Source organism: Callorhinus ursinus, unplaced genomic scaffold (assembly GCF_003265705.2).
Source record: "Callorhinus ursinus isolate GAN/ISIS: 27379988/994484 unplaced genomic scaffold, GSC_fseal_2.0 scaffold20, whole genome shotgun sequence".
Lineage (NCBI taxonomy): Eukaryota > Metazoa > Chordata > Mammalia > Carnivora > Otariidae > Callorhinus > Callorhinus ursinus.
In genome coordinates this window covers 29,082,782-29,099,318 of record NW_027397082.1, presented here as the reverse complement: position 1 = coordinate 29,099,318, position 16,537 = coordinate 29,082,782, and the positions used below count along the sequence as shown (strand labels likewise).

At 37.0% G+C, this 16,537-nt stretch overlaps 1 protein-coding gene across 8 annotated transcripts in view; it reads right to left on the bottom strand.

The window, feature by feature from the left end:
• CSGALNACT2 (chondroitin sulfate N-acetylgalactosaminyltransferase 2) overlaps nucleotides 1-16,537 on the bottom strand; it is a 44,896-nt gene that overhangs the window by 17,805 nt on the left and 10,554 nt on the right. For 5 of the 8 annotated variants that reach the window (XM_025880637.1, XM_073904475.1, XM_073904474.1 and 2 more), the window contains exons 2-6: nucleotides 9,555-10,490; nucleotides 7,158-7,374; nucleotides 5,714-5,815; nucleotides 2,273-2,451; nucleotides 599-693 (exon numbers count right to left, since the gene is read on the bottom strand). In XM_025880637.1, the coding sequence (XP_025736422.1) occupies nucleotides 599-693; nucleotides 2,273-2,451; nucleotides 5,714-5,815; nucleotides 7,158-7,374; nucleotides 9,555-10,215 (1,254 nt within the window). In that variant the 5' untranslated portion in view covers nucleotides 10,216-10,490. Of the gene's footprint in view, nucleotides 1-598; nucleotides 694-2,270; nucleotides 2,452-3,913; nucleotides 4,073-5,713; nucleotides 5,816-7,157; nucleotides 7,375-9,554; nucleotides 10,491-16,537 lie in introns of those variants that run through there. The other 3 variants (XR_003209976.2, XM_025880639.1, XM_025880640.2) reach the window with 3 other exon arrangements.

The window sequence follows — 16,537 nt, the reverse complement described above, 5'->3', positions numbered from 1 at the left end:
TGGCATTCCCACTCCAAGACTTTTTAAGTAATTTCCCACAGAATATTATTCCTTTTTATTTTGTAGTTTTAATTTCTAGTTAATAAGGTTTTTAAAATTAAAATTTATTTTTAGTATTACTGAAAATACATTGGCAGAAGTGACTGTAAAATCTTCATAGTCTAGAACTTTAAGTTTTCTCTGTGGTCTTAACTTTTCTTTTCCCTTCTAGAATGATATTTAATTCTAAAACAGTAAGTGGGAAAGCATCTTATGGGATACTATGATACTATGAAAATGTGTTTACAATAACTACAGGTTTTTGGGGCTCCTGGGTGGCTCAGTCAGTTAAATGTCTGCCTTTGCCTCAGGTCATGACCCTGGGGTCCTGGGATTGAACCCCGAATCAGGCTCTCTGCTCAGCGGGGAGCCTGCTTCTTCCGATTTCTCTGCTGTTCCCCTTGCTTGTACTCGCTCTCTAATAAATAAGTAAATAAATAAAATCTTAAAAAAAAAAACTACACTTTTTTATTGAAACTTTCTTTTCTACTTGTGAAACAAACTTAAAGGAACGTAGCAAGGAGCTTTGTGGCCTTCCGTAACTGACAATGAGTCTTACCAGCTGTTGCTCCACAGGTGGTGGCACATCCTGACTGGCATAAACAATGGCAGGGTTGTAAAGACTGAACACCACAGGGTAAAACACCTTTTTACCTATAAATTAAAATATATGGTTATATCACGCAATGAAGTCATAAAACGAAAGGCTGATCAGTACTGCGTTATCAATATTTAATACTGGTATTTCTTTGGTCATATATGATGACTTTATCAATACTGTATTTTGTCCATTTTCAGGCTACCAAACATCATGCTGATTTGATGAACATAATGATGATTTTATAACATATCAGTAGACCAAGCTACAAAGTTATAACCTAAAATAGACTAAAAAACAGACTAAAGGGTGTAACACACATTTACTCCCTTTGACTTTGGAGAGATACACAAAGGTATTTGCTCAGTTATTCAATAGGTGAGCTATTTATTACTCATCATTTCATCAAATTAGCAGTGACAGATGTAGGTTAACCTCTCTGACAATCACCAAGAACTTAGAAACATCTGTTAAATCCACCCTTCGAAATGAATCATAGAAACAGTAAATCCAAAGAATACATACAATGAACAGATTTGTACAGAATAATTAAAATACAGAACTGCAGATAGATTTGGTAAGATTTGGAAAAGTTGGGAAGAGTTAAAAATACCTGATCTAACAGCCTCTGCAGAAAATCTTGTCATTAGTATTCAAATTGAAGCAGTGAAGGGACCTGTAAAGACTCAGGAGCCCATCTCCCCTCCACAGAGAACTCCTTGCTAAGACTGGCCTCAGTCAGACGTGATAATATGAAGTGCTCAGTAACTGTCAAGTACCTGTGGCAATGTGGCAGCCTTTCTATTACAAGATCCCTACTAGATGCTCATTTCACCTTTGTTAAAACTCACTTAGGGATGGAAGTTCAATTCTCAGTGACAAATCTATTTCTAGACATTAAAGTATTTCTTTTACATTGAGCAAATGTTTCCCTCAACTTCCACATTGTGAACTTCATACTGTCTGGTGCAACAAAAGTAAACCTAACCCTCATTTATTCACTAGGCGCTCAAAGAGTTCCTGACAATTATCCCTCATGAAAATAATAGGGTAATAATTTGCATGGTATGAATAGTTCTACACAAAAAAAAATTTACTAGGGGATTATTTTTGGCACAGAAAACTTCCTTTCACATTTAAAATAAGATTTGAGTTATAAAAATGTCAGTTGCTCATACATTTTCAAAAAATCCCTACAACATAAAGCAAAGTATAGTAAATGATCCCCAAATACATAGTATGGATGCCAAGCACCGTCTGTATCTAGGTTTCTTCATGTGTGTGTGCCTCTGTGCTGGCACCACCTGCCTGAGGTAGAGTGCTTCTCTCACACATCTCCACGTTGTCTGCTTGGCTCTTTTTCTGATAAGTGCTGCTTCCTCCTTATCAATTTTAAGACATTTTCTTTGCTTTTGTTTATTTGGATTCAAATTTTGGCAATAGAATTTGGCCACAAGAGAACAGGGGTATGAACTGCAGAGGGGCAAAGTTTCACTTTTCTACTTAATATTCCAGTTAAAGTATGCTTAATATAACTTTAAGAAAACATAATTAACTTGATTCAAAATATGGGATGTACTGGCACTGTTTGTTCTAAATTTCTACACTCAGCTCATCTACCAACATTTTACGCACCTGGCTCGGCATTTAACCGGCAGCTGTTAAGGAATTCGGCTGAGAAATATATATCAACATCACAGAAAAACATCAAGACCTCTCCCTTGTCCCAAGCTCGGGCACCGACATTTAGTCCTCGTCCACGATTAAATTCTTCATTCAATGAGACCAAAGTGTAATTGTGAAAGTTAGACTCACTAGGAGGAAAGCATATACAGCAAAGGGTAAGTCCCACTTAAAGTTTAACAACTCTCTTCTTTCAACAAGACTTAAAAATATGTTTTATACTTCAAGTATTTTATTTTGGTTCTAAAGTCATACAGGGAAAGGAAATCATCAGATTCACATGTATGATCATCATCAGGAACAGATATTACTAAATGCCCATATCTGAGGCAACATGCTGGTGGTGTGAGTTTAAAAAGTGTTAAGGGGTCACTGCCCTTCAGGATCTTAAAAACTTATTGGGGAGATAAGAAATATAAACATGGAAAAATGGCCATAATGTTTGGTAATAAACAATGCATTCCATATGAATGGTACATTCAGAGTGCTCTTGTGTTTTTCTGATCTTTGCTTACATGTCCCCTTATCAGAGGGATCCCCCTCGTGCCATTTGTGAAGTTGCCCTGACCTCCTTCTCTTTAATCTTTATCCCCCTGCCCAGCTTTGCTTTCCTCAGCACCACCAGACATGTTTGTTCGAGTGTCTCCCCCCATTGGAACGTAAACTCCATGAGAGCAGGGATTATGTTTTGTTCATTACTATGGATACAGTGCACCTCCTCAAAGAGTAGGAGTTCAATAAATATTTGCTGAATGAATGAATGAACAGCAGTTCTGAGAAAAAGATTGCTTTTGTCTGAGAGTAGTTAGAGACTAGAGATGTTAGAAGCAGAATTTAAGTTATGCTTTGATTAAATTCCTGAATTCAGTAGTGAGTTTAAAGGTTATTCCAATTAATTATTCTCAAAGGCAAAGAGGTAAGAAAGTAGAAACATTTTAGAGAACAGGGATTAGACAAACTGGATTAGAACAAAGGGATCCTAAAATGGGAACAATGAGAGAAGACCAGAAAAGGGTCAGACTGAGGAGTGCCTTCTGTGAGAAGTTAAAGAAGTTGGTCAGTGTCCTCAAGGCAAGGAGGAGTTTTTCTGCCAGGGCAGTGGTTCTCATAGTGAAGTCCCTACACCCACAGCATCAGCCTCCCCTGGAAAAGCATTAGAAATGCAAATTCTTGGGCCCCACCCCAGACCCCTGAATCAGATACTAGGGGTGATGCTGAGCATCTGTGTCTCTCTTAGGATAAGTCACTCCAGGTGACTCTGATTGTTAAAGTTGGAGAACTGCTGCGCTAGGGTATGGCCAGGTCAAAAAGGGACATTTTAGGAAGATTACTCTTTATAACAGTGTAGAATGGGGAATGGAGAGATGGAAGCAAAGGCTCAAATAGTTTATAGAGTGGACTCCACATGCTCTGAATGGCCACACTGCCCTTCTCATGGGATATACATCTCTCCCTTCTTTTGGGAAAACTGCTGATTACCACCTCACACTCCCAGCACCCGGTGGAGGAACTAATAGAATACCCCAACCACAGTAATTTCCTAGGGGCGGGAGCCAGACTCAAGCTGGGCCAATCACAATACCCCCACCCCACCTGGCCATAGTGACCGGCTCAAGAGTGGGCAAAACTCCTTCCCTGGGCTTTTCTCAACTGGATCTGGGAGAAAGCTCTTTCCTCTCTGATGGCAAAGCTGAGAAGATGTGAGCCCAAAGCCGCCAACAGCCATATACCTCACATGTGGAAGAAGCCAATCTGCAACAGGAGAATGAAGTCAACATGCAGAGAAAAACAGACAAGAAGACAACAAGAGATTTTTCACGGTATTCAAGTCTCTGGTTCCAGTCCCTAAGATATCAAAGCTGTATTGGTTTTCTTCCCCAAATCTGGCTGTAATAATCCCTTTAGTTTGGGAGCTATCCAAGATTCTTCCATAACACTCCAGTTTCCTTAAGCAAGTTCAAGATGGGTTTCCATCATGTGCCACAGAGGAGTCTTGATTAATGCGGGGACAGCTTCAGTAATACCAATGTAAGTGCCTGGCACTTAGAGGTGACCTGAAAATGGTAAAAGAGGGAAGAGAAGGAAAGAAATGAAGGGAGGGGGAACCTGGGTTAGGGTGGTGGCAGCAGCGAGGAGAGGACAGGGAAGAGGTCCTGTGCAGTAAGCAAGAACTGACTAGAGGTAAAGAATGAAAGATGCTAGCTCTCAGACATTAAGCCCAGGGGATCATGAGAATGGTCTTAGTCTGAACTGAAAGAGGACCACCAGGAGAAGCAGCTAGTGTGTAGGGGGAAGAAAAGACAATATTTGTTTTTTATACATTTACTGTGAGAGTCCCTTCAGGGTGGGGACTGTAACACCCTCTTCTGTGCCCATCTATTCCAACCACCCCAGTCAGACTCCCGAGCAGTGTACCTGGAACATAGTTGGTGGGACTCAAGGAATGTTAGTTGAATGATTCGAGAAGAATGGCCAGCCAAATCTGGACTCTTAGGGAATGGCCACAACTAGCAGAAAGGTAAAGAAGCAGGTAAAGGATACAGAGTTGGCTTGGTCGGAAAAGACAACCTAATATCTTACACTGTAACATATTTACATTTACAAAATATATACATTTTACAAACATCAGAGGAACGTGTCAAGAAGGAAGTACTGGTTAGGCATCAAATGTAAAAAAGCGATCAATGACGATGACAGAGAAAAGGTTGAATTTGGCAGTTAGGTCATAACTTTGGGCCCATAACTTAGAGATGAAAAGGCTGAAAAGCTATAGAATTAATAACGGAGTATTAAGGAATTACTAATTCATTCATTCAAACCTCTGAGTACCTACTATGTGCCAGGTACTATATGAGTTGCCCGATTAGAGAACTATTGCTCTCTGAGGTGTAGCTATGAGAGGACAGAAACCTACCAGTAGCTACTGGGTACTATAGAGTCATGTGGTGGTGGCTTAAGGACAGGAGAGACCTAAGCATCATTTGCAGGGCAAGAAGAAGGAACTTGGGAAAATGGAAAGAAAGGTGACAAGTGAGAGAAAAGCTCAGGAGATGGTATCAAAGTGAAGGGATTAGATTTAGAGAAAGGGGAAGAGTCCAACAGAAGGGAATGAAGAAGTAACAAACAGAGGCAAATAAATAGAAGGTGGGTGGGCCACAGAGTGAGAAGGCCCAGATCATGCCAGGCTGTCTGCCAAGAGAACAGGGAAGATGAATCATTTAGAGTTGCATGAGTGAACTGAGGGGTGAAATGAGGAACTTATTAGCACCACCACTCATGTGCTCAGCCAACTTTTAAATAGCAGCTATTAAAAATTAACTCATTAAATATGTGAAATTCTCATTCTTCTAATGTTATATATCAAGGACTTCAATTTGGACATGGCTCACCAACCTTGTGACAGATTCTAGGATAGACTTGACTTTAGATAGTCCTTCTTTACCAAAATATACCACTGTGAGATGAATTCTCTTGTCCTGATGAATACACACATCCCTAACAGAATTGAAAAATAAAGTTCATTCAAAAAAATATATAAGGCACTACTCATTCAGAAAGCAATCACATGGAGCTTTAACAAAACAAATGAGGCATTACTCATACAGAAAGATACTTCATGAAGCTTTAAGTAAATATAAAAGTGGTAATATTGCTGAATTATTAAAGGCATCAGAGCAAACGCATAACAACATAAGCACATGAATATAGCCCTTGGAGGTCCATGGAAGTTGCCATATTTCAAAATATTTTTGGAACTTTTGCTTTGGTATTGCCTTCAGAAGCAAATTACAAGTTACTCAAGGAAAGAAGTCTAATCAGTTCAAAACCAAATAAATATTCAAGTTGTTGGTCAAGAGTTATTTTGTCTTAAAACTGGCTAATTCCGGAAATTATACCTATCATCAAGGAATAAATATTTGCCATGGCTGAGATTATTTACTGTAAAGAATAATGTAGCATCTGAAAGCAATCCCAAGAAAAGCAGTAAAAAATGCTTTAGAAAATCAGATCTCAAGTGAGCTATTTCAAACAGGCAAAACTCATTGGGAAGCATGATTTCTAGATATTCTGCTACAGAACAGGATTAACTTTTAAATCCAATGATTTCAATATGAGAATAAAGACTGGGATTATGAAGAATCAAAACTAGCATATTAAAAACATGGCATTGTTAAATTAAAACAAAAAGGTAAAACTTTCCTCAAATAGCTACCCTAATACATACTTTTTTAACACTTCAGCATTTTAAAATATCCAAATTTAATGACAAAAAAAGGAAAAAATTCTTTTAAAAATTGTTATAATCTCTGCTTCTCAAGATGGAGTAACTCTCTCATTTTTAGTAATGTTTATATTTCTAAAATTTATTTCAATTTTAAAATTCCAATTGTTCTCAAGGGAATTTTCTGGAGAAATAGCAATGTCCTATATGTTGATTGGGAAAGCAATTATGAGTGTACAGGTTTGTCAAAAGTCATGAAACCTGTATCCTTAAAATATGTGGGCTTTATTGTATGTAAATTATGCCTCAATAAAGTTATTTTTTAAAAATTCAATTCATCCTAAAATGAACTCACACACAATTATAAAGGTCATCAAATATAGTTTCTAATAGTTGTCACTCTCAATTTACTTCAAAGTTTAAATTGTCAATAACACAATATATTATACACGCTGTAAAAAAAAGAGAATATCAAAAACTAAGATTACCCAAAGTCTATAAAATTACTCTGTAATTCTAAGTAATCACACTCAGTGAAGATAAATTAAGTAAATCTGCATGAAATGTAATTTTTTTTAGGAGTGCTTAGCCAAATCATTAAGCCCTGAGAGTTACCTGAAGTTCTGCATGAACTGCACAAATGCTTCAGTTCTTTCAGCAAGTGGCACAATGATATTAATAATTGATCTAGTAATATCAATCATCTCGCTCTTCACTTTCATGAGAGGTCCAAAAGGGCGGAAGAGGGTCACATGTCTATATTCCATAAGGTCTGCTTTCTTAAAAAAGAGTTCATACTGTGTGCCCTTATCTCTCTCGGTGCGATAATAACCTAAAGGAAAGAGTTAGGGACAAAGATGTCTCCATGTCAAAGTTTATAAATTCAATGTGAATACTGATTTTACTCAAAGATCAAAAGTACAAAACCAGACATGTAGTGTTTTTAATCATTTTGTGAAAATAATTATCTCCATTGTACAGTTGTAAACAATAATTTCTTTAAAAGGAGAGGTTAAAAAAAAATGTTCACTGCTCTATTATTAGTCAATCCATAAATATGCTCCAAATGACAATTATTCCTTTTTACATATGACTTTTTTAGTAGTAGAGCCTATCAACACAATAATCATATGATAAAAATAAATTACTTCCACCAATATTAAATTCTAGACTTGAGCATCAAAACTTCTATTGTTTGGTTCAGTTCCATTAAATGAATGGAGTGCCTTTGTGTCACTCATTGGTGGTATAAAGAGGGCTATACAGTCCTGGTTTTGAGGAACGGTTAGTCTAGTGAGGGAGACAGAAAAATAAGGAAATAAAAACAATACAGTGATATATCTTTCACTCTACAAACACACACACACTTACTCTCTCTCTCTGAAGAGAGTGAAGTCAAAGAAAAATTAGTATAGACTTAAATATGGTGACCTGAGATACCTCCAGGAGAAAAGTTTGGAAGTCTACTGGGCAATCTGATTTTTAAGTGTGACATTCAGGAAAGAGGGAAGACCTATAGATGTGTGAGTCAGTCAATATCTGGGAATAAAACAATGAACAAGATAGACCAATCCACTCTCTCCTGAGGCTTACAGCCTAAGAGGAACTACGAATCAGGAAATGGGCAACACCATATACTACGACAAGTGCTATGAGAGGGGACACAAGGTAGAAGTTACAAAAGAACACAGGAAATACTGTTATCTTAAGACTTGCAAGTTGGAGATGACTTCTAAATGAAGCGACATCTAAGCTAAAGTATGGAAAAGGAATAGGAGTTACTGAATAATGAGTAATTATTTTTTATTTTTTATTTTTGCTAGGGGGGTAGGAGAGTGGAAGAAAAGTGGGGGACAAAATATGTTCCATGCAGAGAAAAATCCTGTCAGTGAAAGAATCCAAAGAGAGTTATGAGATAAGCAGAAGCTATAGAATATAAAACTGACATGGCTTCTTTTTTTTTAAGGCAGATGTGAAGACGTTTTATACTTTAGTGAGTTATTTCCTCAGCAGCTTTCAATTCTGCCATAAGCTACAAATATGGTAAAAAGACAAAAAGCTGAGCTTGCAGAAAAATTATAAGAGTTTTGAGAGAAACAACCCATCCAAAATTGTAGGAAGTGGCTACAACGCAAAGACAGCTGAAGTATCATGGAAAAGCACAATGCTCTCCCTGATGGCCTCCAAAGGTCTCAAGGTACTACTATCTTGTAGTATAGCAAGTACTATCCACGATGATTCAAGGCCAAAGAAACTATATGTGGTATACTGTTCACAGAATCAAGCAAAGAGAACTTTCAAGAGAGATTTATATCGAAAATGGTTTTGTCATTAAATATCTAGCAGGAGGTATTAAGATGGAGATGGGTGGGGATCTGTATTTCTATCAATCAGCAAATATCTTAAGTTTACAGAAGTGTTCCTCAACTTTTGAGTCATACTCCATCTTGATATGTATACATCCCATGCCCTTTCTGCAGTCTGTATTAGGAAAACAGGTGATTTCTTTACTTTTCCAAATACCAAATATGCTTTTCAAAACTATATATGCCCCCTAGACGTTCTGACATGTGCTTCTCCTCCCCTTAAAATATAGAATAACCATCAATCTACTAAATTAAGGTTTTTTTCTTTCCTTTATCAAATGGTTTTCAAATCATGAACCTTAGTTCATACATTTTGAAAAATACAAAAAAGGAACATCAAGACCAGATAAGAGAGGAATGCAAAAACATACATGTACAAATACATACATAGCCCTAAGAGCCCTTCAACTTGAGCCCTATATAGTATTCTTCTATATAAACTTAGATTTATTCTATTTCCCTGGTCCTCTATTTTATTACCATCACATTATAACTTTTTTTAAAAAGCCACTTCAAATTCTTGGTGGAATGAAGTGGGTAAAAACTCAAATATTTCAATACTGTAAATAGTGACTGACTTTACCAGCATAGAATAAAAGCATTGTCATACTAACGTAACTATGGACCAACATATTTTTCACATTACCTTCTATGAAGTCATTTTCATTAAATATCATTTTCTCTCCAAGGGGACCATCCTCATCTTCCTGTTCATCATCTTCATCAGGATTATTAATGACCTCCAAGCCAGCTTCAATAACTTCTACCAATTCATCTCGCTTGTCTTTTCTAACTGGCTTTTCCTCAGGATGGCGAGTGAGACCCATTTCCAACTGGAATACTTTCATTAAGGTAAAACTTTCAAAGGGAATGACTCCATACTCACTAGGTAATTTGGCTCCTATGCTAACTTCAGCTTTGTCAATTTGGGAATGAAGAAATTCTAAAAGATCACTAGGTGTTTGTTCTTTGTTGCCTTGATAGCCTATGCCATTAGCTCCTATATTTTTTCTCTCTTGCAATGATCTCATCTTCTCACTCATTTCTTGCAATTCTTGTTTTAGTTGGGCAATTTGACGTTTTAGACTGGTAGCCCTGGTTTGGTAATGTTCTTCTTGCTCCTGTAGGAGGGCTTGATAATACTCTTTACCATAATTTTCCCCAATAACACCAGGAAGAGGTGCATTTCCATCAGTCTGGGGGGCACATTCCAGAAGGTACAAAAATAATACCAAACTGCAGAGTAAAGCGAGACCCAACAGTAGCCAGTGGGTCCGGGTCTGAAGAATCAATCCTCTTCTAGGCATTCTTACTAATATGGACTTGCCTAACAAGATAAGTTCTTTGGTTGTTCATACCTTTCACAAAAGGTTATCAAAAATTAAAAACAAAATCAGAATTTCCATTAAAGGTACCAAGATGAATTCTGCCAAAGCTTAAAAAATTTCTTCCTTCAGCAGTGAAGACTAGTTGCAGAAATGAGAAATAGTGCATACTTCCTGTATTGTTATCATGATATCCAGAATAAAGAAATCTGATCTACAGAATCAGATAAAATTCCATTATATGGGTGGTGATTTTTCTGAAAGAAACAGACAGAATCAATCAGAATCTTGTTTCCTTAGGCAGATCAAATTGTTGGTAGTTTCAGTAAACTTAGCAATGTGACTCTTATATGTAGAACACCAAGAGAAGTGCTAATACAATGTAGAATATGCAGTAAATGCTGGGAGAAAGTATTAAGAGAAATATCTTACAAAACACTAAAATGCCACATGTAATACTTTTAACCAGAATGTCTACACAACCATAACCTCCTGAATGAAACAAAGAAACATTAAAATTATGTTTAGCATACTCTGTGTTATAGAGATACTATGGTTTCTAATTATTTGAAAATCTTAACACTCGTAACTCTTTATTAACATAATACTTAGATTAATACGCCAACTCCCACCTAGAGCATATCACCATTTGGGAACTGAGTTTCCATAAATTGTTTTTGTTACATTGATAATGGCTTACTAGGGAGAGATATTTTCTTCCAGTTTATTTAATTCAAGCATTCTACTTCATTAATTTCTATGGCTGAACCCAACCAATATAAGAGCCGTACAATTAAGTGTGTATGTGAGGGGAGGGACAATTCCAAAAGGTCACAGACATCTGGAAAACACATTAAGAAACACTTTTACATCCCAAGTCCTCCCACAGATTATTTGAGCATTAGATCACATAATTCTTTCCACCGTATTACACAGCAACAGATTTCCTACAAGTCTGGAAAGGTTTAAAGTCTATTTGAAGAAAAATCATGACCATTTTCATATTTATCTACTGGGAAAAAAAATTCAAAAACCATTTATAATGTAAAATCACACACTACTGGTTCATACCATAACCAGTTGTGTGAGCTCTTCCATATTTCTTTTAAAACTAAGGATCCTTAATTCTCTAAATAGAGGGCATTAAATTTAGGAGACAGGAGGCAAAGGAGGCCTCCGCTGCAGAGAGCTTTCATTCTAACTAAGTATTTGTCAAGAAGGATATGTGATACTCCAGCAGGCTTTTTTTTTTTTTTAAGATTTTATTTATTTGTCACAGAGACACAACGAGAGAGGTAACACAAGCACAGGGAGTGGGAGAGGGAGAAGCAGGCTTCCCGCTGAGCAGGGAGTCCGACGTGGGGCTCCATCCCAAGACCCTGGGATCATGACCTGAGCCTAAGGCAGATGCTTAATGACTGAGCCACCCAAGCGCCCCCCAGCAGGCTTTATTAATAGAGATGGTTTCTACCAGTGCAGCAGAACCTATGGAAGATCACTGGGGAACATCAGTCCTAGTCACCTTCTTAGTGATTAGGAAAGCCTGAATGCCTTTTTCTTTTTTTTTCTTGTGGCACATCTCTGTATAAAAATGTAGGATAGATTCAAACTTCTTATAGCTAGTAGACTAAAAATGATGGACTTAACTACCCTTAGCCATTTATTACTTTCATTAACCAAATGATAACCAAGTATCATGAAAATTTTAATTCACTACAAGAAAGTTTTGATATGATGGCATGTTTTATTGATTGTAAAGCTTGTTTCAAGTGATGTAGGAAAAAGATAGGAAAAAATTTCAGTATAAAGAGAAGTATCTAATTAAAAAATAAGGATGCAAAGTTAATATTAGTCCTAGGACTTTACCATGTCTCAAAACCATAATTCTTAGGATAAGAAATGACTGGAATGTCATTATTTGAAAGATAAAACTCAGAGGTATCTCTTTTAACTATTTATAAGTTATTACTATCCTGCTTATTAGGGAAAAGAAAGACTAAAACTGAAAATGTAGAGTCATAATTTTGTATTAGTTATTAATAAAGTAATACATATTTAACTAGGTTCCAGGTAGTTTTGTTGTAAGCATCTTTGCCACAAGCATTTTCACTGCATAGCTAATAGGCCATAAGGCAATTCTGCTGTAAAAGATTAAAAAATAACAGGCTGACAGTTTGGTTTGACAGTTTCTTTGTCTCATCGACTGGATGACAGTTTGGTTTCACTTCTCCATTGACGCAGTACTCCCATTTTTATATCATATAAATCTTAGCCCTCATAATGATCTATACAGTGGCAGAGTTCTGAACCCACATTTCCCATAGAACTTCGGAATGTCTATCAATGGACACCTGACAATATGCCAAGAATAAACAACAGTGTAGAAGGCTCTCACAATACAACAGAGAGCTCAGTTACAAATATGTATCCTAGTATTTGGAAATTGATGCCTCTTTAATGAAGGAAAAAATTTTTGGGAAAAAAGAAAGTGCAATGCTGAACAAGGGCATGAATCAACAAGCAAAAAAAAAAAAGTATAACACTATGAACAAAAGACTTTGGGGGCGCCTGGGTGGCTCAGTCATTAGGCGTCTGCCTTCAGCTCAGGTCATGATCCCAGGGTCCTGGGATCGAGTCCCACATCGGGCTCCCTGCTCGGCGGGAAGCCTGCTTCTCCCTCTGCCTGCCGCTGCCCCTGCTTGTGTTCCCTCTCTCGTTGTGTCTCTCTCTGTCAAATAAATAAATAAAATTTTAAAAAAGAAAAAAAAAAGCCTTTGAAGATAAGTGCTTTGGTACAATCCACAAAATAAAATCAGTTATTTGTGTAATACTACCTTGAATCTACACACATTTTAAAATCAATATTTTGTATTTAACAGCAGCCTTTTAAATTTTGTTCATTTTTCATGTTTCACTATGTCCTTTTTAATAAATGTCCTTTTGTCCCCCCATGATTTTGCTTTACGGCCAATTAGCTATGCAGCAAAAATGCTTATGGCAAAGATGCTAATGGTGAAAATAGTGGAGACATGATTTAACTATACTATACTCAAACTATTTTGAAATCAAACTTGATAACAGAACTAACAGTACGTAATCTAAGTACCTCTACCTTTTATTAATATAGTACTTCATAGATTTTTTTCTTTATATAGACAATATATTTTAAACTGTGAGCTGTGACCCATTTAATGGGTCATTACTAAATAAAGGATTACTGGGACGCCTGGGTGGCTCAGTCAGTTGAGCATCTGCCTTCGGCTCAGGTCATGATTCCAGGGTCCTGGGATTGAGTCCCACATCGGGCTCCCTGCTCGGCGGGGAGCCTGCTTCTCCCTCTGTCTGCTGCTCCCCCTGCTTCTGCTCTCTCTCTCCCCGACAAATAAATAAATATCTTAAAAAAAAAAATAAAGGATTACTTTTCAATGAAAGAGAACAGGAAATACCAGTGTATACCACAAATAGTGAGTTTTGTATTGCAATTATATATACGTATATGTATGAGATCTCTATATAATATGTATTTATAAGAGGGCTGCGGTCCAAAAATCCTGAAGAATACTGGTTTATAAAGTATTTTTATACATTTCCTATGTCATCCTTTTAAAATGGTGTGGATATTATCTTCATTTTGGATAGGAACAATAAGCTCAAAAATGAAAGGTTTAAGTAAGGTTCTATAAATATTAAGTGGTATTATTAAAGTCAAGTTCTTCATTTTCCCCTCCCTTATGCAAAATACAGGTTTTGAGATACCTTACGTGCTTATCTTTCAGTTACATCTTTTACAATTGAATATTACCACTGAAATGAAAGAAAAGTTGCTGTAATTACTTTAGAATATAAGTGTTATTTGCATACCTCTGTGGTTGTTAAAAATAAAAGATATCAATTAAAGTCTTATTTGCCTAGTTCCTGAAGGGAACTCTTTAGCCAAATCATAGAAGACTAGATTATAACAGTTCTAAATACATTATGTTGGAGAAAACATCCATTTTTCAGCTGTTACACCTTGATTGCTATCATTCTATGTAATGTGTTTATATCATAAATAAGGTTCATTCATAACACAGAGTTGATCCCAAGCAACTTTCTATGCACAAACTATTTCTTTTTTTTTTTTAAGACTTTATTTATTTATTTGACAGAGAGAGGCACAGCGAGAGAGGGAACACAACCAGGGGGAGTGGGAGAGGGAGAAGCAGGCCTCCCGCAGAGCAGGAAGCCCGATGCGGGGCTGGATCCTAAGACCCTGGGATCATGACCTGAGTCGAAGGCAGACACTTAACGACTGAGCCACCAAGGCGCCCCTGCACAAATGATTTCTAAGCAAACAGTTAAGTGCTGTGAGGAGAGAATGAGATAACTGTGGAGATGGGAAAATGAGCTGTTAAAGATATAATACAAAATCAAAGATCTCAGAGTTGAAAGAAACCTTAGAAGCCATGCCATCAATTTTCTTACTCTTTAAGACAGACTAAAGAGACTTCCTCTATAGCCTAGAGAACAACAGGGACCAGATTTACTCTTGCACGTGAAAGAATAAAAAACCAACCAATAAAATCCAGAATCCGCCCCTCCCAATATAAAACAATGGTTTTCAAGATACTGAACATTAGGTAATAAAGGACAGTGATCCTTAGGAGAAACAAAAAACAAACAATTGCCCAGCTTACTGACTTAGGTTCCAGGCCATAACAAAGGGAGTCCCCTCCTAAGCAAAGTCCAGCTGACTTGCTGAGTTGAAGAGATGGAGCTGACAGTCCGAGGGGACCAAGGCAGCTAGGTTGAAAGGATACAGTACCAGAGGAGAGAGCTGCCCAGAGAGAGAACTCCAGAGATCTGAAGAGCACACCCTTTAGGTATTGAGCAGAGCGCTGACCAGTGCAGGCATATAAAGAAACTAACTGAAGCTAAAAAAAAGAGAGGACACAGAACTCAGCATTCATACAGGGCCAGGAATAATGTGCATGTTCCCACCAGACAGGCTGGAAAACCTCAAATTCATGGGGCACTGGGTAGAGTATTCAACAAGGTCTTGCCTCAGTAATGAGAAAAAATTAACTCTAGACTAAACATGGCTCTGGTCTTGCCTAACAAATCTTAAAAGCAAGACCTGAAAGGATCAAATTGTTTTCAAGTAACTGCACAACAAGCCTCAAAATATTTACAAGAATATAAAAATATCTAGCACCCAGCAAAATAAAATTCCACAATGTCTGACATCCAAACAAAAATGATCACACATACAAAGAAAAATAAAAATACAACCCATAATGAGAATAATCAATGACTGAAACTGATCTAGAGCTGACACAGATGCTAGAATTCATAGAAAAGGACATTAAAATGGTTACAAGTGTATTTAAAAAGATATTCATGTTCAAAAAACTAAGCAGAGACACAGATGACATAAAAAAACTGAACTTCTGGAGATGAAAATGTCAATGTCTGAGATGAAAAATACACTGAATGGGATTAACAGTAGATAAGATATTTCAGAATAAAATATTAATGAATTGAAGACATTGCAATAGAAATTATGCAAAATACAGAAGGAAAAAAGAATGAAAAACATTAATAGAGCACCTAGAAAGCTGTCTCACAGATTCAAGCAGTCTAGCACATACGTAATTAGGGTCTCTAAAGAAGGGAGAGGGGGGACAAGGAGAAATATTTAAAGAAATAAGTCTGAAACTCCAAATTTGATGAAAAGTATTAACACAGATCCAAGAAGCTCAATGTTTACCAAATACAAATGCCATAAAGAAAACTAAAACCAGGCACATGATAATCAACTTGCTCAAATCCCATGATAAATAGAAAATCTTGAAAGTGGCCAGAAGAAAAACACATATCACATATAAAAAACAGAGTGGAGCATCTTTAAAGAACTGAAAGGAAAAATATGTCAACCTAGAATTCTATATGCAAAAAAGTATGTCAAGAACAAAGGCAAAATAATTCTTGGGGCACTGGGTGGCTTGGTCAGTTAAGTGTCAAGACTCTTGATTTGATTCAGGTCATGATCTCGGGGTTGTGGGATGGAGTCTGCTTGAGATTTTCTCTCTCCGTTTCCCTTTGACTGCCCTCCCCCTTCACCTGCACACAGGCAGTGTGCTCTTTCTCAAATAAATAAATCTTAGAAAGAAAATAATTCTTTAGACATTAAGAAGCTAAAAGAATTCATTGCCATCAGACCTGCACTACAAATTCCTTAGGCAGAAGTAAAATGATACCAGGGGCGCCTGGGTGGCTCGGTTGTTAAGTGTCCGCCTTAGGCTCAGGTCATGGTCCCAGGGTC